Here is a 22,702-nt window from a genome sequence, read left to right on the forward strand (position 1 = left end):
TAAACATTCACCCTTTAATTTTTATATATAAAATTTAATTTTAAGAAAAAATTAGTTTTTAGATACAAGATTTAATTTAAAAATAATTTGTATTATTATTCCGAACTGGTAATACTATTTGATCTCTACTCTCGCTCTCTCTCTCATTTCCAATAACCTACTCTCCCTCTCTCTGTTGCCAATTGGAAACTTAGTTTGAGCCACAGTCAACATTCCAACAACATTTAATTCTCTTGGCCATCCCATATTATTAATTCCAGTTTAACGTTTAGTTAGCGCTGAGCGTTTATAGAGTTTGGACGTGTTTAAAATTTGTTAAGGCAGACCCGCATTTGGTGGTGTCGCAGCACTAGATCTCTCATTTGCTCAAAGAGTTTTTTCCCCAGAAAAAGAAAGACACCAAGAGCATAAAGAAAGATACATGAAAAGAAAGAGAAGAGGAGAGTGAGTGAGAGACTGCTGTAAAAACAAACAAACGACAAGTTGTTTTGTAGTTGTGTTACTCTTAGTACACCTGTGTGAATGTAGTGTACAAGGGAATTGACAAAATAACATATTTTCTCAATTGGTGTGTGCGTGTAAACAAAAAAAGAAGCCGCTACAGAGAACAACAACAAAATTCAACAATAATAATAAAATCGCCACCACCGCCAGCCAACCTACCAACAAACCATCCAACTATCCAATTTGACGTAATAAGGGAGTCACGATATACGGTGAAATAGAATTTTTGATATGAAAATGATTGGCAGTGATTATGTATTGGAGGCTCACAATATCTTTCACACCACCGAGGTCAGTTAATAGTGTTAAAAAAAAGAGAAAGAAAAATTTAAAAAAGAAAACATTACGAAGTTGCATTATAGAATCATGTTATTTGTGTTAATATTGTTTAAAAAAAGAAAAGTTCGTGTCTAAAATCTTTTAACCGTGGCATTAAAGTGAATGTTTGTGTCTTAAGTCTTTCGGTTTCTTCGTAGATTCCAAAATAGAGTATGTGCCTTAAGTCTTTGCGCTCCTTCGTTGACTACGAAATAGAGTATGTGTCTTAAGTCTTTCGCCACCTTCGTGATATCCCAAATCGAGTATGTTTCTTAAATCTTTTTAGTTTACTTAAAGATTTAACATATTAGTCTGCAAACAAGTAAAAGGGTGTTAAGTTCGGCTGGGAGGAATCTTATACACCCTACACCATGAATCGCATTTATAAGTTCTTTGTCTCATATCTCTTTATTGACAAACAAAAAATAATAATTACGAATTGCTATGCTTTTGGGTTATATAAGGTTATGGACCGATTCGGAATAGAGTTAAGAATAAAGAATAAAGTTAAGAAAATTCGACTTGTATTTCTCTTATTTTCATAAACTTGCCCATCCGATCGCCCATGGAAATCATCTTGAAGTCTATAAAAATTCAGCTTTTGAACTGAAGTTTTTGTAGAGTATTGTCCTCCATACGCCTGCTAAGATTGAAAAACAATATTTCTTTTAAATTTTCTTTAAACACAAAATTTCCATGAAGCTTTTACAAAGTTTTAGTAAAAATAGTAATCTCTATTAAATTTAAAATTTAAATTTAAAAAGACTTAAGACAAAATTTCTAAAAATGTGTTAAGAAAAAGGTGGCCTTTGAAACAATATTTCATAAAAAAAATTTGTCTTCAGTGGAAATTTCGTAAAAATTTGGTCTTTAGAGAAAATTTCATAGAAATGTTGTCTTTGTAAAGAATTTCATAGAAATTTTGTCTTTAAAGAAAATTTCATCGAAATTTTGTATTTAGAGAAAATTTCATAGAAATTTTATATTTAGTGAAAATTTCATAGAAATGTTGTCTTTAGAGAAAATTTCATAGAAATTTTGTCTTAATAGAAAATTTCATAGAAATTTTGCAAATTCGACCCACTACATACCTGTGCGGTCAATCACCTATATTCGAGTAATATTAAAGATATTGGTTGACCAGTCTTAGGTTATGTGACGTTGATAAAAGGTTACGTATAATAATCCGCCCCATGTCACTATTTACATACACCTAAGACAGTAATCGGCTTGGCGAGCGCTCTACATACTAAACAGTAGCCTTAAACAAGAAAATCTAAGCCAGAAATTCTTTGCCACTTACAAAATTCTTAGTTGTTTTCCATACAACGGCCCTAAGGCGGTTCATGGCTGGTAATTCGACCTCCCCTAAGTGCCGGTGTCTGTTAGCCACGTAAGCACGGCAATGACATAAGAAATGCTCCAACGTCTTATCATCTTTCCTACATGCCCTACAGATGCAAAACCTTGCCGCACCTAAGCACCTATTCTGCATAAGTGAGCTTGTAATCCCATGTGTCCCGTTATGATACCGAAAGTAATGCTGACCTGACCGCTGACCGTATCTCTCCATAGAATTTTCGTTGTCCTAACGACCGTTTCGCTGCATTCCGTTTGTCGCTCACGCGCTTAACTCGGACTGAGTCGCTCCACATAGTTTTGGATAAACAAAGTTCTCTGACCATCACTGTCGAATCTTCTGCTCGTTGATTTCCTTTTACTTCGCTATAGCCCAGCACCCAATCAATGCGGTTTATGTCATCCTGAGAGAGAATGCGGTTCCTATGTCCTTTTTACACTTCAATACCATTCGTGAACCACCAGGTTTCCTATCGTCGCCTGGATTATACCCCGATGTTATGACCTGCTCCTATCCTCTATCCATTCTCCCATTGCCTTAAATAACATAGCCGCAGTGGCTGCCTCACACTTAACCTGCATGACTATGGGTCGGATATCTAGAATAGTCTCAAGTGCCCTGGTGGGCGTGCTCCTCATCGTTTCGTCTATGTTCTCTGAATCTGTTGCATGGTCCTTATGTTGCACTTTTTCTTAATAGCATTCCACCAAACTATTGAAGTGTAAGTAAATATTTGTCTTACTACGCTTCTGTACAGCCTGTGTACTTTCCTTGCATTCAGACCCCATTTCGAGACAACGGCTCTTCTACACAATGTTCAGCATCTGTGAGCCTTCTCGGTACGCTTCCAAATGTGACATTTCCAATTCAATTCCCTGTCCAAGATCATTTTTTAATTTTTGACCTTGTCGTTCTGTTGAGGAAACGTGGTGCGTCAAATTGGCCCACCTTCGTCTTCCTCGGCAACTGGCAGATAAAAGTCTTCTCTGGGTTAATATTGATACCCCTAGGTCTAGCCCAGTCGTATTGAATCTTTAAGACCCTTTCGGGCCTTCTGCATAGCTGATTCGGTCCCTACCTGTTGGAAGTACTATAACATCGACCCGCCTTTGATCAAGGTTATATTAAAATCCCCTTACAGATGCTCTGAGATTTCTAAACTCTTTCCGGATTTGGCTTACTTCCCTAATACTATCACCAAAATGGGATTTCCCACACCTGAGACCACCATGACTAAGAAACTGTTCCACAGCATCATTAGCTCAGATTGCAAATGCAAATTTTGCCCATGAACATTCCACTAAGGAACAGGGGTAAACTTCTCACATATCAATGAGCGCAGTCTGATTTAAGTTTAAGCTCAATGATAAGGGGCCTCCTTTTTATAGACGAGTCCGAAAGTCGTCCCGCAGTGCGACACCTCTTTGGGGTGAAGTTTTTACACGGCATAATACCATACAAATGTTGTCATCATGGAGATGGGAAAATCACTGAAAATTTGTCCTGATGGTCTCGCCAAGATTCGAACCCAGGCGAGTATTAATCTGTGAATCAGCTAATGGATACAGTTTTTAAGAATTCAAGAAGTGAAACCGCGGGATTGGCGGGATTCTCGCACAAAATTTCAGTGTGATTGATTATTTACTGAGGTTTCTTTGGCGTTTGTGGAAATATCGATGGATGCCACAAAATGAGCAAATATAGAATAAACTTGTATCCTTATATAATTGTATCCATCACTATAGGATATTCGTTTATTCATTCCGTATATTCGTTTAGTCATTCCGTATGCCAAACATCGAAATATCCATTTCCATCCCTACAAAGTATAGATATTTCTTATCGTCGTAAAATTCTAAGACGATTTAACTATGTCCGTGTGTCTGTCCGTCCGTGTGTCGTGTTGTTGTAATCATGCTACAGTCTTTAAAAATTGAGATATTGAGTTTAAATTTTGCACAGAGTCGTATTTCTTCCAAATGCAGGTTAAGCTCTTGAACGGGCCAAATCGGACTATATTTGGATATAGCTTCAGATATATTGTTCAGATTTACCGATGAGGGGTCTTGGGCCCATAAAAGCTGCATTTATAACCCGATTTCGCTAAAACTTGAAACAGTGAGTTGCTTTAAGCCTTCCGTCATCACACCTATATATGGGTTAGATCGAAAAATATTTAGATATAGCTGGGCCATAGATCGATCTGTTGATTGAGGGTCTTAAGATCATACATGAAGCAATTATTATCCGATTTCGCTGAAATTTGAAATAGTGAGTTGATCAAAGCCTCCCAATATCCGACTCAAATATGGTCCAAATCAGATTATATTTAGATATAGCTGACATTTAGATCGATTTTCCTATTTAGGGTCTTAATCCCGTAAAAAGCTGATATGTTGCCCGATTTCGCTGAAACTGTGACTTGTATAAGAGTTCTCAGGACCTGAATCAAAGTATGATCCATGGTGGTGGGTATCCAAAGTTCGGCATGGCTGAACTTAATACGTTTTTATTTATTTTGTCTTCATTTTCAAAACTTTCTATTAAAAATAGAAATATAGAAATTTTGTATTTAGAGAAAATTGCATAAAAATTTTGTTTTAGAGAAAATTTCATAGAAATTTTGTCTTTAGAGAAAATTTTTTTATTATTTTAGAAAATTGTTTTCTCTGTCAAAACTATTGAAATTTGGCCTTAGAAAAAGTTTTGCAAATATTGTGAAATTTTTTTTAAATTTTTAATAAATTTTTATGTGTTTAATATATTTTCTTTGTCCTTTACTAATTATACATTCTTTGCAGGTGGATGGTGGTGGTTGTTTCAATGGGGCCGGCAGTTCTGCCTTGGTTTTAAAAGGCGTTAATTTAACTGTTCACAGTGGTGAAGTCATGGCCATATTGGGCTCTAAGGGTGAGTCATATTTTTAAAGCTGCATAGCTTATTCATTCTAATTAATTTTTGTCTTCATTTAAGGCAGTGGTAAACGGGCTCTTCTTGACGTCATTGCTCGACGCGCCGAAGGTGCAACCAGAGGACAAGTTTTACTCAATGGTTCTCCATTAACTAAAGCTTTGTTTCAGCAGCGCTGTGGTTATGTTACCCAGTCTTGTACTTTTATACCTGGTTTAACAGTTGCTCAAACTTTACACTACACTCCTACCATTGTGAGTTGATTATGGAGACGATTCTGCTGCCATTTTTTAACGTTTATTTTTATGTTCCAGCTTTCAGGATATTTAAAAAGCTCAAAAGTCCGCCAAGTATTAGCCGATTTGGCCTTATCACAAGTTGCTCATAAACGTGTGGAATATTTGAATATCAGCGAGGCTAGACGATTATCAATTGGTATACAATTGGTAAGGGACCCAGGTAAGAAATACACTTTTTATACCCTACACCACCACTGTGGTACAGGCTATTATAAGTTAGTGCATTTGTTTGTAACTCCCAGAAGAAAGAGAGATAGACCATTGGATAAGTATACCAATCGATTCAGAATCATTTTCTGATTCGATTAAGCCATGCGGTCTGACTGTCTGTCTGTTTGTTCGTGCTAACTACAGGTCGCAATTTGCAACCGACATCTTCAAATTTGGCACATACATTTTTCGGCGTAGAAACGAAGCCTATTGAGTTTGGAAAAAATCGCAATAATATGGTAATTTTTTTACAGATTATATCCTCTCGACATTATAAGTGAATTTCATAGAATCGGGATCTTCCAGCACGGGATAGCTGTGAGCACTACACAGGCCGGAACATTGAGGTCCGATCTATTTGGTGTTCACAGGTTGCGGATAGTGGAATGCTCCATACGGAGCAGCTGCAACGGCAGTCGCGGACAATCTGCGGTTTCAAGCGGGGAGTCTCAGTGAGAGGTTGGGTGGCACCGGCTCTTGCACAAATACTGAATGCCTATGATGCTCGATATGACAAAGCGATTTAAAGGCGCCTTTAAATTACCAATGGCCACCCTGTTCCCGCGGGGATCGGTCTTTTGGACCCAAACGAGCTCGCTCACCTATAGGAGCTTGACGAGGATTGACACCTCCACATGAAAATGTGATTGGTGTCGGTGAGGTGTAACCGGTCCGATCTTGCTCAGGCCTTACATCACTATGGAAGTATAGTCATACTGAATATGTTGCAAGGTGCTGTGCGAACATAGACGGCAATGGGTCACAAGCGTCGTCGTCGGCTTCTGGGTGCTCATCGTCAGACTATGTGATCCCCCCGACCTCTCCCGTGCGGCAATATACGCAACAGCATCATCCCAGCCCCAATATTCCCAGACCAGTGCCGTAAAGAGTATCTTTTTTGCAATTGAATTGCAACGGTCTCCTTGGCAAGATCGACGAGATTGTGGATTTTACGAGTCGGAAGAACATATTGTTGCAGCGATCCAGGAGACAAAGCCGACCGACACCTGCAGCTGCACAGTTGGCACGGATACAATGTGCTACGAACGGATCGCTTAAGGAATGGAGGTGGGGGATTGACCTTCTTGATACACCATTCCGTGCAGTATAGACCCATCTCGACTGCGCCTGGCGGTAGTGACCCCTTCATGGAGTGCATGGGGAAATTAGTCAGGTCCGGTACTGCTGAGATAGAGCTATACAACGTGTACATACTGCCGGTTAGTAGCTGTATCCCAATTAATGGCCAAGCTTAAAAACTCGACATAAGTAGGTTACTATCTGGCCATAATCGTCTGGTTCAAGGAGACTTTAATGAGCATCACAGTTCATGGCATTGTCCCCCAGGTAACGACCAGCGAGGCAGATTGAAGACTCCAAGTTTTGCACGGTGAGTGAGAATGCTCCCACTATGATTATGAGGAGGTGTAGCAGCTCGCCAGACATTTTTATTGCATTCCCTGATCTCCTGAGTGACGTATCCTGGCAAGCCGTCATCTCTCTGAGGCAGACCACCTCCCCATAATTCTCACCATCGACCGACCACTCGATTTCATAACCTCTGAGCGCCGGACGTTTATCAATCGGAAAAAATGCCGATTGGTTTGGTTTCAGAGAGTACACCAATCGTCGCTTCAGTGAACTGATACCCCCCTCGAATGTGCTAATTTTCGAGAGGAAATTCCGAGACATCATTAACGTAGCCGCCGCTCGTTATTATTAAACAAGATAGTCAACGAACATAAGCGGAATTTGTGGCTGAAACACTTGGAACAATGTAACTTAGGCACTGGTTTAGGCAAGCTCTGGCCTTCTTTTAAGTCACTTTTGAATCCCGGCAGACGGGAGGACCTAGGCCACTTTTGGCGACGTAACCATGACAGATCCGAAGAAATGCGCCAGGTTGTTCAATCGTCAATTTATTGTACATCCCGAGAGTAAAATGACAAGGAGGAGAGCCATTCGCCGTATCCGTGGTCTCCAAGCCAATTGACAGCCATCACAATTGCAAATTGCAAATTTTGCCCTTGAACATTCCACTAAGGAACTGGGGGATACTTCTTACATATCAATGAGTTCAGTCCGATTCAAATTTAAGCTCAATGACAAGGGGCCTCCTTTTCAAAGCCGAGTCTGAACGTCGTGTTTTACCACCGCTGACAATTTTATGATGGTCTCGCCAGGATTCGAATTCAGGCGTTCAGCAGACGGCAGACTAATCCCGCTACTGAAGTCTGGAGGACCTGAGTTTATGGGAGTCGTACAGATTGATCTCCCTTCTCTCAACAATAGCAAAGACGATTGAGGCATTACTCCTCCCAAGCCTCAATTTCGAAGACTGCATAGCACAACAACTGCTTTGCATGCCATCACCGAACACATTTGCCGTGGCTTCAATCAGCCCAGGTCATGTGATAGGACAGTCCTCGTGGCAATGGACCTATCGAAGGCATTCGACACGGTCAGCCATGCCAAAGTATTTGAGGATATCGCCAACACGTGTCTCCAGCCAGGCCTGAGACGCTGGATCGCGAATTATAACACCCCAAGGCGGGGTGGTATCTCAGCCACTGTTTAACCTCTACCTATCCTCCATTCCATCCCCTCCTGACGACATATAGATCATATCATATGCGGACGATTGTACGATCATGGCATAGTTTGAACATCTATCTCAACGAACTTGCGTCATATTTCGCTGCAAGAAATCTGAAGATATCTGCAACCGAATCTTCAGCCACATTTGCGATAAAGTCAAAAGTAGAAACGAGGTCCTCAAGTCACTTGCTGGCAGCACTTGGGGTGCAGACAAAGAAACCTTGTTGACCACGTATAAAGCAATTGGCCGGTCTGTGGTAAGTTATGCAGCGCCAGTGTGGTCTCGTCAACTTTGTGACACGCAGTGGTATAATACTGCGACGGGCTGTCTCTTCAGTTCTCATGTGGACCACCTCCATCAGGAGACAAAGGAGAACGACCGTCTCCCATTGCATCGAAGAAATTGACCTCCCCCGCCAAACCAGAGTAGTTCTGGCTCAATTACGTTCCGGCAGATGCAGCCGCCTCAACTTCTACAGAGCAAGGATTGATGCCGACCTGCTAGATGTTTGTTCCGATTGTAACCAGGGACCGCACGATACACGTCACCTGTTTAACTGCCCGGCCAGACTCACTCGTCTTAGACTCAGATCCATGAGCACGCACCCCATCTTAGTCGCGGAGTTCCTGGGTCTTGACACTCAACAGAATCAAGCAGACGAAAGATAGAACACAATAAACTGCTACAACAACAACTAGAACTATTAAATTTGATACGAAAGTAATAGTTAAGTGTTGGTTTGTTTCAGAAAATTTTCTAGAAATTACCGATATCGTGGAGGCATTGAAAGATTAGGTCAAATGAAAAGTTTGTTTTTTTATTCCTTATTAAGAGTTATTATAAAACATTTAATATGAAATAATGTCTATCTTTTGTCCAACTCTCAAATTGTTTTTTTTTCCAGTAATGCTACTCTTGGATGAACCCACCCAAGGGCTGGACCCTTTAAGTGCCTATCTGCTCATTTCGATTCTTTCGAATACTGCCAAAAAGACTGGCTGTGGTATTCTTTTGTCTTTGGAGAAACCTCGTTCGGATGTTTTTCCCTTTCTGGATCGTGCCTTATTCCTATGCCTAGGTGGCGTTGTATATTCGGGTGGCACTCGTGCTATGCTTGAATATTTCCATGGCATAGGTTTTCCCTGTCCACAATTGGAGAATCCCCTCATGTATTATCTGTGTCTATCAACGGTCGATAGACGTAGCAGAGATCGTTTTGTTGAATCAAGTCAACAAATTGAGGCTCTTGTCGAACGATTTTCCAGAGAAACCCCTATGTCTGATGGGCCTGTAAACAATATGGGCAGTGGCAAGGTTCCATTGGCTTATGGAAAGCCAGGGGAGCTGAAAGTGTGGGTCATGTTGTATCTGTGAGTACCTAGATTCGTGATGTTTGATTAAAATTGATGTGAAACTTTGGTTTTAGCAAATTATTGGCTTCGACTTTTGCTTGTGGAGCTGCTGGCATGAAGACCTTGTTTTTACGTTTATTTATTTTACCCTTGGCTATGAGTTTAATGTGGTTGTTCTACACCAATGTTGGGGTAAGTTTTTGTTGTCTATTGTATAAATCTTATAAAAGTATTGTTGATGTTATATTTGCTCTTAGGATGATTCTCATGGTTTCTTTACGAAAAATGGTTTAATATTAAATGTCATCGGGTTGGCCTATGGATGTGGCATTTTGTGCACGATTACTTTATGTAAGTACATAATTTTTTAATATATTTTCCTGCTTTTCCATACACTCATCTATCTTATGAAGAAATATCACACGTATTTGGCAAAGGATCAAGATCAGTAGCTTAGTTTAAGTTTAAAACATTTTGTACACCATATAACATATTGGCAGGAAATAAAATGTCACCGTGCGAATTTAGGAGAAATCGTACAGGAAATAAGCTCAAGAATTGCTATCGAAAATTAAATTTGTAGACGTGATAAATGTAACGCAGGAACTTCACTGGTGCACTTCCGCATCATCTGTAACTACAATGTCTTTACATAACGCGAAAATATGGAGTTGGAATGCTGGCACCAAAGTATCACCGATCATTCCCTCGTAGGGCAAAAGAGAGAGATATCAAGAATGAAATGAGAAAGAAATGGCCCTCAAGAGCCGGAATTAAGTTCAATATGGGTTGCCCAAAAAGTAATTGCGGATTTTTTAAAAGAAAGTAAATGCATTTTTAATAAAACTTGGAATGAACTTTAATCAAATATATAATTGCCATTTTGTTCGATAACCTTTTGCCATTTTCCTGGGAAATTTAGTATTCCACGCTCATAGAACTTCTGGCCTTTATCTGCAAAAAACTGAACCAAGTGCGATTTTATAGCCTCATCATTGCCGAAAGTTTTACCATTTAAGGAGTTCTGCAAAGATCGAAATAAATGGTAGTCTGATGGTGCAATGTCAGGGCTATATGGTGGATGCATCAAAAGTTCCCAGCCAAGCTCACTCAGTTTTTGGCGAGTGACCAAAGATGTGTGCGGTCTAGCGTTGTCCTGGTGGAATATAACACCTTTACGATTGACCAATTCCGGTCGCTTCTCCTTGATGGCTGTATTCAATTTGTCCAATTGTTGACAGTAAACATCAGAATTAATCGTTTGGTTCCTTGGAAGCAGCTCAAAATATACCACACCCTTCCAATCCCACCAAACAGACAGCATAACCTTCTTTTGGTGGATATCAGCATTTGAAGTGGTTTGAGCTGGTTCACCATGCTTGGACCATGATCGTTTTCGACTAACGTTGTTGTAATCAACCCATTTTTCATCTCCAGTTATGATTCGTTTTAAAAACGGATCGAATTCATTGCGTTTAAGGTTCATATCACAAGCGTTGATTCGGTTTGTTAAGTGAATTTCTTTCAATACATGTGTTACCCAAATATCAAGCTTTTTCACCAGTCCAAGACTTTTTTTGTGATAATGAACGGTTGATTTTGGTATATTTAACTTTTCTCCTATCTCACGTTCAGTTACATGACGATCCAATTTGATTAATGCTTTGATTTGGTCATCATCAACTTCATTTGGCGGACCTGAACTTGGCTCATCTTTAAGTAAAAAATCTCCAGAACGGAATTTGCGAAACCAATTTTGACACTGTCTTTCTTTTAAGGCTTTATCACCATACACATCTCGTAACTTTTTAGCAACCTGCTCCGCGTTTTTTCCTTTACGGAAATAATAAAGTAAAACGCCAAACAATCAAATGTAAACAAAATTTCGCGCACTTTTTTCTAAAGCAAGCTAAAAGTAACAGCTGATAACTGACAGAAGAAAGAATGCAATTACAGAGTCACAAGCCGTTGAAAAAATTTGTCAACGCCGACTATATGAAAAATCCGCAATTACTTTTTGGGCAACCATATATTGCGGACGAATAATGAATAATATTGATGGCATTTTCTCCTTTGGGTGTGAAAGTGATAATCTGGTAACCTATATAGAGGATGTGTCTAGAATATGAAGATAAACTTTTCAAACCTTTTGGGGTACACTCATAGAAAAAGTCTGCTGAAAATAGCAATCACTGTCTGCTCTTTGATCGGTGTTGTTGTTGTTGTAGCAGTGTTGAACACTGAGACGGCAGCACTTGCTGATGAAGGAATCCATCTGGTCAATCCGGTATGTAAAAACCGACTGTCATGAGATCGTAGTTTTGTTTTATCTGCTATTTCAGCAAAAGTTCTGCTGTTTTAGCAAATTGTTTGCAATTTTATAATAGCAGGCTGAATTGAGTGAGATTGTTAGGAGGCATATTTAAATGACATGCCCTCATGACCTTAGGGCCCTGGACACTTGCAGTGTGGAATATCATTTTTTGCCGCAAGCGCTCACCAAGAGCCTTATCTAGTCAAATGACACTCTTAATAGGCATGTCCTGTGTCGGAGTTATCCCCTTTTCGTAATCGGGTTCGCAGAGTAATCTTTTCCGTTTCCAGTGGATAATTGTTCCCCAAACAGACTCTTGGTATCAATGTGTGTGTCATTGGCCGAGAAGGAAAATCTTTCATCTTTATTTATTCCAATGCAGCTCCTAGCCAAATTTGATCAATCTGTTTATGGCGTAACGGTTCAGGTTAGCTGAACGTAAAATATATAAGTATGTATCTCTTAAATCTACCTATTTAGGAGGAAGACGAAGGCAAGACGCTTTCTCGACAAAACGGCTTCGAGACACGACAAGGTTAAGTACTTGGCACTGATGATGGATAGGAAACTGAACTGGATACTGAGTGGGAGACACTGTTGACAGAACTCTGGTATTGCCATCTGAAAGTGCATGCTACACGGACTAGGCTAGAAGACAACAGAGACTGAGATTTGTTTTATGCTGTCTGACCTTAACAAGGGCCTGCAGGCTAGACTGTGGGCGATAGCGAGTGCGTGAAACTGTTCGGTATTAACGCGATGAAGTCGAGTGTGAATATCTTTGCGGACAGTAAGATTGATATATCAATCAGAACGGTTGTCGTTGTAGCAGTTTGTTGTCTTCTATGCTTCGTTTGCTTGATTCTGTTGAGTGTCGAGATCCAAGAACTCTGCTACTAAGATGGGGTGCATCCAGAGGGATCTGGTTCTGAGTCGAGTGGGTCTGGCTGGGTAGTTAAACAGGTGACGTGTATTGTGTGGTCCCTGATGACAATCGGGACATACATCTTGCACGTCGGCATCAATCCTTGCTCTGTAGGAGTTGAGTTGGCCGGAACGTAATTGAGCCAAAACTACTCTGGTTTGCCGGGGGAGGTCAATTTCTTCAGGTGTAATGGGAGGCGGTTGTTCTCCAAGGACTACATTCACCCGGCACCTATTTACCGCATCTGGTACCGTGCCTGCATGAATGTTGTCTATCAGAATCAGAACGCTCATTGAGATTAACGCCTTCTCTGAGAATGGCAAGACCATCAAAGTTTTGATGCCGGGCCCTAGTTGATTAATAGAGAACGAAAGGGAAGACTACTTGGCTGTCATTGGTAAGCTTATTGATTTGATTTCAAACGAACATAACTTTAGTCTGAAGAAATGGATATTGCAATATTAGGGTGGTAAGTTCGACCGGGCTGAATCTTTGATACCCACCACCATGGATTCTGCGTAAAACTGACACAAAATATTTTTTATTGAAGGCACAATTCTACTCTACGTACCAAATTTCAGCAAAAACCAGGTAAAAATGAAAGCTCCTAGGAACCAAACATGGATAATCAAGAGATCGGTTTATATGAGAGCTACATCAGACAGATTTGAACCGTACTTGGCTTAGTTGTTGGAAGTCGTAACATAACACTACATGTAAAATTTAAGACAAATCGGACAAAAATTACGGACTGCAGGGGGTCAAGATGTCAAATCGGGAGATCGGGTTATATGAGAGCTATGTTAGGTTATAGACCAATTTCAACCTTACTCGGCACAGGTGTTGGACGTCCCAACAGAACGCTACATGCAACATTTTAGCCATATCGGATAAGAATTCCGCCGCTGAGATTGGTTTATATGGCAGCTGTAGCTGTATGAAAACATAGACCGATATGGCCTATTTACAATCCCGACTGACCTCCACTAATAAGTAGTATTTCTGCAAAATTTCAAGCGCCTAGCTTTACTCCTTCGAAAGTTTGCGTGCTTTCCACAGACATCCAGACAGTCGGCAGACGGACATGGCTAGATTGACCTATATTCTCAAGACGCTGCTTCCAGGGAATCAAGATGTCAAATCAGGAGATCGGGTATGTGGGCCCTACATCAGATTATAAAGGGTGATTTTTGGCTATTATCTTTTTGGCAAACATTGCTTTCACGCACGTTTCGTGTATGGTTTCACTGTCAAACATCTTCAATAATTTAACCATGAATCGTCTTACAAACGAACAACGCTTGCAAATTATTGAATTTTTAATTTCTCTCGCGCGCTACTTCCATTTTACGACGAAGCTTATTTTTGGCTCAATGGGTAGGTAAATAAGCAGAATTGTCGATTTTGGAGTGAAGATCAGCCAGAAGCATATTAAGAGCTACCAATGCAATCCAGAAAAAATTACAGTTTGGTATGGTTTATGGGCTGGCGGCATCATTGGACCATACTTCTTCAAATATGATGCGAATCGTAACTTAACTGGGAATGGTGAGGGCTACCGTGAGATGATATCCAACTTGTTTTTTGCCCAAAAGAGCTTGATTTGTATGGCATGTGGTTTCAATAAGACGGAGTCACATGCCACACAGCACGCGGAACAATGGACTTATTGAAAGGCAAGTTCGGTGAACATTTTATTTCAAGTTCGGTACCGGTCAATTGGCCGCCTAGATCGTGCGATTGAACGCCTTTAGACTATTTTTGTGGGGCTATGTTAAAGCTCATATCTATACAGTCAATCCCGCTTCAATTGACGCATTAGAAGTCAACATTGAAGCATTTATTCCGGTGAGATACCGGCCGAAATGTTGGAGAGTATGCCAAAATTGGACTTTGCGGATGGACCATTCGAGGCGCAGTCACGGTCAACATTTCCATGAAATTATTTTCAAACAATAAATGGTCGGACCGTACTGTCGATTCAAATGAAGATTTCATCCAATTTTCTGAATTTTATGTGTATTTTTTTGGAAATCTATCTTATTGCTCTTAGAAAACTACCTTTTATTTTGTTTTCTAACTCGCATCACTATTTACTGAAGCAAACCATAGCATATATTGCGCGAAAAATTTTCAGCTATTTTGTCAGCTATCCAAATCAGTTAACATATCGAGGCCTAATCTAGACGAGGTCTACCGCTTTGCTGTCACTGTACAGATAAAAACAATTTTGAAATACAACAACTTTGGTCGAAAAAAAACTACGAAAGTTGTTAATTTTCCTGCAACAATTTATTTTGAATCCCAACGACCCAAAGTACGAATTTGTTGTTGGAAGGTACTCCTTGCAAGCCAATATATAACCACAACAATATATTGATAAGCAAGGCAAAAAAAAAACATCCAACCAGCCAACGCATGTGCTTTGCTTCGGGTGGTGGTCTTTTTGTTTTCTTTGTTCGGCTCGTGTTGCTCTCGGGGATTCGTCTATCACTCTCTACTATTACAGTTAAAAACAAATTTTAATATTTTGGTGCCGCAGAGTATTGAACTCGTGATCACATGTGGTATCACAATGGACGAAAACGTCTAAGTGAGTTTGATGGCCACTTTAACCTAACCTACTTACTAAAAGATGCATTACGGCAGGTTGGGGTCCACAAAACAAAATGAAAAGGTACTTTCACGCACCAACTTGAAAATGTTTAGTCCCGGCACGAAAACTTTGAGCTCCAATCTACGAGTATCCATTGTTATCATGAGAAGCCAAGCTTCACGCGCCAACTTGAAAATGTTTAGTCCCGGCACGAAAACTTTGAGCTCCAATCTACGAGTATCCATTGTTATCATGAGAAGCCAAGCTGCGGATAGTAGAATGTTCCACTTTAGGTTCTTTGAGAACTTGTCTGAATAAGCGGATGTGAACGTTCGTAAGTTGTTGGGTTTTTTTTAAAGCGATATGGATACATAAACGGTAGGAACTAGAAGGCATCTTCCTTCTCCTGTTCCAGTGGTATCACATTGGACGAAAACGCCTACAGCGGTCAAAAAAAGTATTCATCATTCAATGTTTTTTTTTTAATAAGTCTACAAAAGACGATTGGAATAAAAACATATTAAACTAATGATGCAGTAGTGCTTGTGTGATATATATGTACACAATTTCATTGTTTTTAAAGAAAAAAATAGTATTTATTGGAACAAAAAGGGCCATTTTACAGCTGAACACAAAAAATTAAACAAAAAAAGTATTCATCATTGCAAAAAAACAAAAAAATAAATAACATAATTTAAAAAAATTAATACTTTGTTATTCGACCACCGCGTCTTATAACTTCTTTTAAACGGTTTGACATCGATTGGACTAATTTAGCGGTTATATTTTGGTCTATATTAGTCCATTCCTCCATTATCACCTGTTGCATTTGACTCTTGCTCGAAAAATTGCGCGTTCTCAATTTGCGTTCGAAATGTTCCCAAAGATGTTCAATTGGGTTCAAGTCGGGACTTTGAGGAGGAGTTTTAATGACTTTGGGGCAGTTATACAGCATCCACATCTTGGTATTTAAAGCAGAATGTTTGGGGTCATTATCTTGATAATATTGAAAGTTATTACCAAGCCCAAGTTTTACAGCACTATCTTTTAAATTCCTCTTTAAAATGTCAATGTAATACTTATGATCCATTACTCCATTAATAATTTCAAGATTTCCCGCTCCTGAAGCCGCCATACACCCCCAAACCATTAAACCACCTCCACCATGTTTTACAGTAGCAACTGTGTTTCGTTCTTCAAGCTCTGTATTTGGTTTTCTGTACACTATGACCTTTCCATCGCACCCAAAAAGATTAAACTTGCTCTCGTCTGCAAAAATGACTGTTTTCCAAAATGATTCGGGCTGTTTTACATACATTTTTGCGAAGTTTAGCCTTTTCACTCGGTTTATTTTATTTATAAAGGGCTTCTTACGTGCAGTTCTTCCTCTGTAACTATGCCTTTTGAGTGTATTTCGAATTGTTTGTGTAGTAACTTCCTTCCCTAAATATTCGCATTTGTCTTCGGAGTTTTCTGAACTTGCCGCACTAGCCAACGCACATCTCCAACTGAAAGTGCTTTTGGTCGACCAGATCTTGGTTTATTGTCAACAGTTTTCGTTTCTGTCCACTTTCTGATGATGGATTGTATAGTAGATCGTGGTCTATTTAATATTTCACTGATAGTTTTTTGAGTTAAACCATTCCTGTGGTGTTTTATTATCAAAACTTTTACCTCATCAGAAACCTCGTTTTGCTTACGACCCATTTTGACAAAAACTATATTTTCAATGAAATTAAATATTTGCTGTCAAGGGCAAAGCCTCCTTTACTAAATAAAACAGAAAAGGGGGATTCCCAAATAATATTTGAATTTGACTTTGATGATAGCACATCAATGATGAATACTTTTTTTGTTCTGTTTTTGGTGTTATTATATAAAATTGCATTTTTTGCGCTAATTAAATTTATTTATTGAATTTATTTTAAAACATATTACGAAAAATAAACTATTGCATAAAACTGCATTATTTGTTTACTTTAAATTTTCTTCAATTACCCAAAATAAGTGAATTTATTATCAATTTTGCTAATGATGAATACTTTTTTTGACCGCTGTAAGTGAGTCTGATGGCAGACTGCCACTTAAACCTAACCTAACATAGGCAAACAACTAAGTAATGGAGTATACTCTGCGAAGATTAAAAGAAAAACGACGGCGATACTCGGTTGTTCCGAAATAAGCACGTGCTCATTAGACAACAGTACAGATAGTCCTTTCAAGTGTGCTAAGTTGACTGCGCCAAAATTAAAAGATGGGAATGCTCAAACAACTGCAGCAGGACTCCGGAATGTGTGCTAAGCACTGAAGATTTTGAATTACCTATAGCTTTGAATGACTACCTAAAAGCTCTGAAATGCTTGAAGACACAATGAAAAAAAGATGAAGCTCCAATCAACAAAAATCACAAATATGCAAGACTTACGAGCTTGCGTCATATTTCGCTGCAAGAAATCTGAAGATATCCGCCACCAAATCTTCAGCCACACTGTTCACTACAAATACGCGTGAGGTGAATACTGAGCTGACTGTGATGGTCCATGGAGAAATGATTCCAACCATCAAGTGTCCCAAAATACTTGGCGTCACATTTAACAGCTCTTACACATTCTCCTCACTTGCCACAGCAATCTGCGATGAAGTCAAAAGTAGAAACAAGGTCCTCAAGTCACTTGCTGGCATCACTTGGGGTACAGACAAAGAAACCTTGTTGACCACGTACAATGCAATTGGCCGGTCTGTGGTAAGTTATGCAGCGCCAGTGTGGTCTCGTCAACTTTGTGACACGCAGTGGAATAATATTCAGATCTGTCAGAATGCCGCCCTCCGAACTGCGAATGGCTGTCTCCTCAGTTCACAAGTGGACCACCTCCATCAGGAGACAAAGATCCTACCAGTGCGAAGACATAACTACATGCTGTCCAAGCAATACCTTTTGGGCTGTTATCGCAGAAACCATCCAAACCATCATCTTGTGGATAGATATCCACCGCCCAGAAGCCTTAAGTTAGATCTACACGATCTTGAGCGTGAGGTTCAGCGCTACAAGAGAGAACTTCCAGATCAAGCGGCATATCAAGCGGGTCTGAACAACATTCATGCAGACACGGTAGCAGATGCGGTAATGGGCTACCGGGTGAATGTAGTCCTTGGAGAAGGACCGCCACCCATTGCACTCAAGAAATTGACCTCCCCCGGCAAACCAGAGTGGTTCTGGCTCAATTACGTTCCGGCAGATGCAGCCGCCTCAATTCCCACAGAGCTAGGATTGATGCCGACGTGCAAGATGTATGTCCCGATTGTAACCAGTGACCGCACGATACACGTCGTCTGTTTAACTGCCCGGCCAGACCCACTCGACTAAGACCCAGATCCCTGTGGACGCACCCCATCTTAGTCGCAGAGTTCCTGGGTCTCGACACTCAACAGAATCAAGCAGACGAAAGATAGAACACAATAAACTGCTACAATAACAACAACAACAACCACTAAGATTCATACTCTCCAATAACAACGTGAATATTTAACTTCCTTGTATTTGATGAAGATGTTGGGTTTGTTGTAGCCAAATTTTCATGTTGAGATGGTAATCCTCGTCAAGCTCCTGTAGGTGAGTAACCTCTTTCCGGTCCAAAGGACCGATCGTCCCGGGAACAGGGTGGCCATTGGCTATTTAGAGGCGCCAATAACTCGCCTTGTCATGTATAGCATCATAGGCACTCAGTATTTGTGCAAGAGCCGGTACCGCCCATCCTCTCACTAAGACTCTGTTCGATACCGCTGATTATCCCCGATTGCCGTTGCAGCTACTCCATACGGAGTAGCTGCTATTGCAACTAAGCTAAGCTTCTCGTGACAACAACGAACACCACACAGATTAGACCTCAATGTTCCAGCCTGTGTGGTGCTCACAACTATCCCGTGGCGTGTTTGATGTTGTTACATATATATGGCTCTAAATATTGTGCCCTTTATATGACTGCTTGCTGTGCCTTTTGGGAAAACTTTTCCCAATGTGCGAAAAAAAAATTTAAAAATCATTTTGTGCGTGAGGTTTTTTTTATCTAATCACCTTCAATGTAAGATTTTATCTAATCTATACTAAAAACTCATCAACATATGATACAAGGATATGAGGTTGTAAAATATCATCACCCTAATATTCGCCTGTATAGCTCGATTTTAGCTTGCAAGGTCATGGCATCTACATTTTTTTCTTATGTTAATATATTATATATATATATATATATATTTCATCATCAATGGTTTGGATTTATATATAGTTTCCTCTTATCGAAATCCTCTGATCACTTTAAAGCCAGTAGTAGCAATTATAATTTTTACTTGACACTTTATTTTATACTTTACAATTGAAAAAAACTTCTTGTTCATTAAAAGTGCTTAAAAACTATTAAAAAAACTTATGGTGGCGGTTGTTCATATGGTTCGGGTTAATTACTTTGCTGTATTCAAAATAATTATCTATGTTTATCCTAGTCCCCATATGGCGTAAACGTTTCTCGCAGGACACACCCGAAGGACTCTATTCCGGAGCCACTTTATTGATTGCCTATAATTCTGTTTCCATACCATTCTCGTTAATATCATCCATTATAGCTAGTTTGGTTATATATCCGTAAGTTCCCAAAATGAAAAAAAATTTTGGTTTTTCCAAAGTTCCATCGGTATATATACTTAAAAATATATTACAGCTTGTTGCTGGATTCCAAGTTTCCAAATGGCACTACATTTGCATATTTAATGGTGGCCCTGTGGTCAAGTTTCGTGTTGGCAGAACAATTGAGTATATCCTTCTTGTTGGTGGTGAAAGTGCCCTTTAATGCTGCCATTGCGGTGACTTACATATTGGTGATTTCTATTGCCTTGGCAAGTGGAACGGTGCGGTAAGTACATTAGTATACACGAGGGTTAAATAAAGGATCCGGTGAGAAAAGCAAATGCAAGGAACAACTGTTTGACGCCTAATAATTTACTGTTTATAATGTGAGATTTTTCTATATTTGAAATTTTATGTCTCAGTTCCTTCAAAGGCCTGCAGCCCTGGCTTCAGGACAACACCAAGGGAACACATACCCGTTATGCCTCTTCGCTGCTGCACAGTATTACTTTTCAGACTAGAAATATGAATTGCACGCCAACAGCTTCGGTGATTTGCCCCAAACCGGCCGATTTCTTACATGAACGTTTAGGTTTGGCTGATCCTGATGTAAGTTTGTTATTGTGCACTAGGCGAGAGAAATTGAATAACAATTTTTTGGGGTTTTCAGGAAACTATCGATGTTGTGGCCTCGTGTGCCTTTGCTGTGGGTTTGGCCGCTTTTAACATGTTGCTCTACATGTTTCCAATGCCGCGATGTGTAAGACAAAAGTTTAGAGACTGATTTCCATGAAGAAAAATTCGTTCAATTATTGCTTCAAATTCATTCTATAAATTATTTTACTCGTATGTCATAATTTTAATATAGTTTTAAATTTTAAATAAAATTTTTAAAAACTAATACAAAATTTCTTACAGAATTTTTAAAAGTAAACTTGCCTTTATAGTTTCTCTTTATTTAAAAAATATGATTTACAAAATAAATAATTCAATTTAACTATGAAAGTGATTAAAACCGTGAAACATAAGAGTGATTAAATTCTAAAATGTGTCTGTGCTCAAATTAGTGTGCATTTAAATTCTTGAATATGATTATTGTCGTGAGTGTGCTTTATCTTGTGAATGTTTTACGTTAGTCGGAAAACCGCTATCAAACTCCTGTAACTTTTTTGTAATTGTATGGTAAGTGCAAAAACGCCACGTGAACAACTCTTTTTTTCGATACCACAACATTTTATCAAATTCGAAAAAAGTAATTCGCTTGAAATCTTACACAATTTCTTTCATGTTTTCTTTATTTGTAAAGGATGGTTTTTAAGAGCTATAGAAAAGTTTTTCAAAAAAAAAGCACATCAAATTCTGAACAATGCATGAAATCTTTATTTGAATCGATAGTATTGTCTATATAATTCAATTTTTGAAGTTTATTTCATGCAAATGTTAACCGTGACTACGCCTTAAATGGTTCACCCGCATAGTCCAATATCGGCATACTCTTTCACGAATAAATTCTTCAATGTTGTCTTCCAATGCGTCAATTGAAGCAGGCTTGTCTGTATAGACATGAGCTTTAACATAGCTCCACAGTTGACCGGTCCTGAACGGGAAATAAAATGTTCACCGAACTTGCCTCTCAATAAGTCCATTGTTACGCGTGCTGTGTGGCTTGTGGCACCGTCTTGTTGAAACCATATGTCATGCAAGTCATGCTCTTGCATTTTGGACAAAAAAAAGGTGGATATCATCTCAGGGTAGCGCTCACCATTCACAGTTACCTTACGATTCGCATCATCTTTGAAGAAGTACGGTCCAATGATGCCCCCAGCCCATAAACCGCACCAAACTGTGACTTTTTCTGGATGCATTGGTTGCTCTTGCAATGTTTCTGGCTGATTTTCACTTCAAAATCGACAATTCTGCTTTTTACGTAACTATTGAGCCGAAATGAGGGCAAAGTGAGCAAAAATGAGCGGGCCATGAACTTTCTTAACAGATAATAAAATATTTTAACAGAGCTATGTTAAGTGATTAACAGAGCACTGTTAGCTAATTTTCTTTTATATTTTAAATAAAAAATAATAATGTTTAGCAATTTCTCACCTAAAATTTTCTAAAATTACTTGGCCCCAAAAGTATTATTTGGTCCACTGTGTTGGTAGACCTTTAGGTTTACACCACTAATGTGGTATAGGGTATTATAATTTAGCGCATTTGTTTGTAACACCTAAAAGGAAGAGAGATAGACCCATTGATAAGTATACCGATCGACTCAGAGTCACTTTCTGATTCGATTTAGCATTGTCCGTCTGACCGTCTGTCCATGTTAATTTGTGTACAAACTAAAGGTCGAAATTTTCAGCTGATCGTCTTAAAATTTGGTACAGGCATGTTTTTTGGTGTACAGACGAAGCTTATTGAAATTGAAAAAAATCGGTTCAGCTTTAGATATAGCTCTCATATATATATCGCACGATTTTCATTCCTAGAGCCGCTGCAAGAGCATTTATACAACAATCTTGCAAACAACTTCCACAATTTCCATAAAGTTTAGATTTGGATATAGCTCCCATATATATGTTCGTCCGATTTTGAGAAATATTATATTAGAAATATTAGGGTATTATAAAGTCGGCACCGCCCGATTTTGCATCGGCCTAACTCAATGAAGCACGTCTATGTAGGCATCATAATCATTGC

General features: G+C 39.3%; 1 protein-coding gene across 1 annotated transcript; it reads left to right on the forward strand.

Moving 5' to 3' along the window:
• The first annotated feature begins 732 nt into the window (after positions 1-732).
• Positions 733-20,870, forward strand: LOC106089149 (ATP-binding cassette sub-family G member 5). The gene is made up of 11 exons (XM_059363753.1): positions 733-795; positions 4,984-5,092; positions 5,156-5,346; positions 5,407-5,551; positions 9,105-9,570; positions 9,627-9,744; positions 9,810-9,903; positions 19,885-20,023; positions 20,100-20,291; positions 20,428-20,614; positions 20,676-20,870. Exons 1-11 carry the CDS (start codon positions 736-738, stop codon positions 20,787-20,789), a joined length of 1,815 nt encoding a protein of 604 aa, XP_059219736.1. The 5' UTR covers positions 733-735; the 3' UTR covers positions 20,790-20,870.
• The last annotated feature ends 1,832 nt before the right edge of the window (positions 20,871-22,702 follow it).

This window comes from Stomoxys calcitrans, chromosome 2 (genome assembly GCF_963082655.1).
Source record: "Stomoxys calcitrans chromosome 2, idStoCalc2.1, whole genome shotgun sequence".
NCBI lineage: Eukaryota > Metazoa > Arthropoda > Insecta > Diptera > Muscidae > Stomoxys > Stomoxys calcitrans.

What these genes read in the sequence shown, in the direction of transcription:
- LOC106089149 (XM_059363753.1), top strand. Translation starts at nt 736, where the DNA reads ATGAAAATGATTGGCAGTGATTATGTATTGGAGGCTCACAATATCTTT. An exon ending in GTGTGGGTCATGTTGTATCT is followed by an intron (nt 9,571 to 9,626) that starts GTGAGTACCTAG and finishes CTTTGGTTTTAG; the next exon opens with CAAATTATTGGCTTCGACTT. An exon ending in TAGGTTTGGCTGATCCTGAT is followed by an intron (nt 20,615 to 20,675) that starts GTAAGTTTGTTA and finishes TGGGGTTTTCAG; the next exon opens with GAAACTATCGATGTTGTGGC.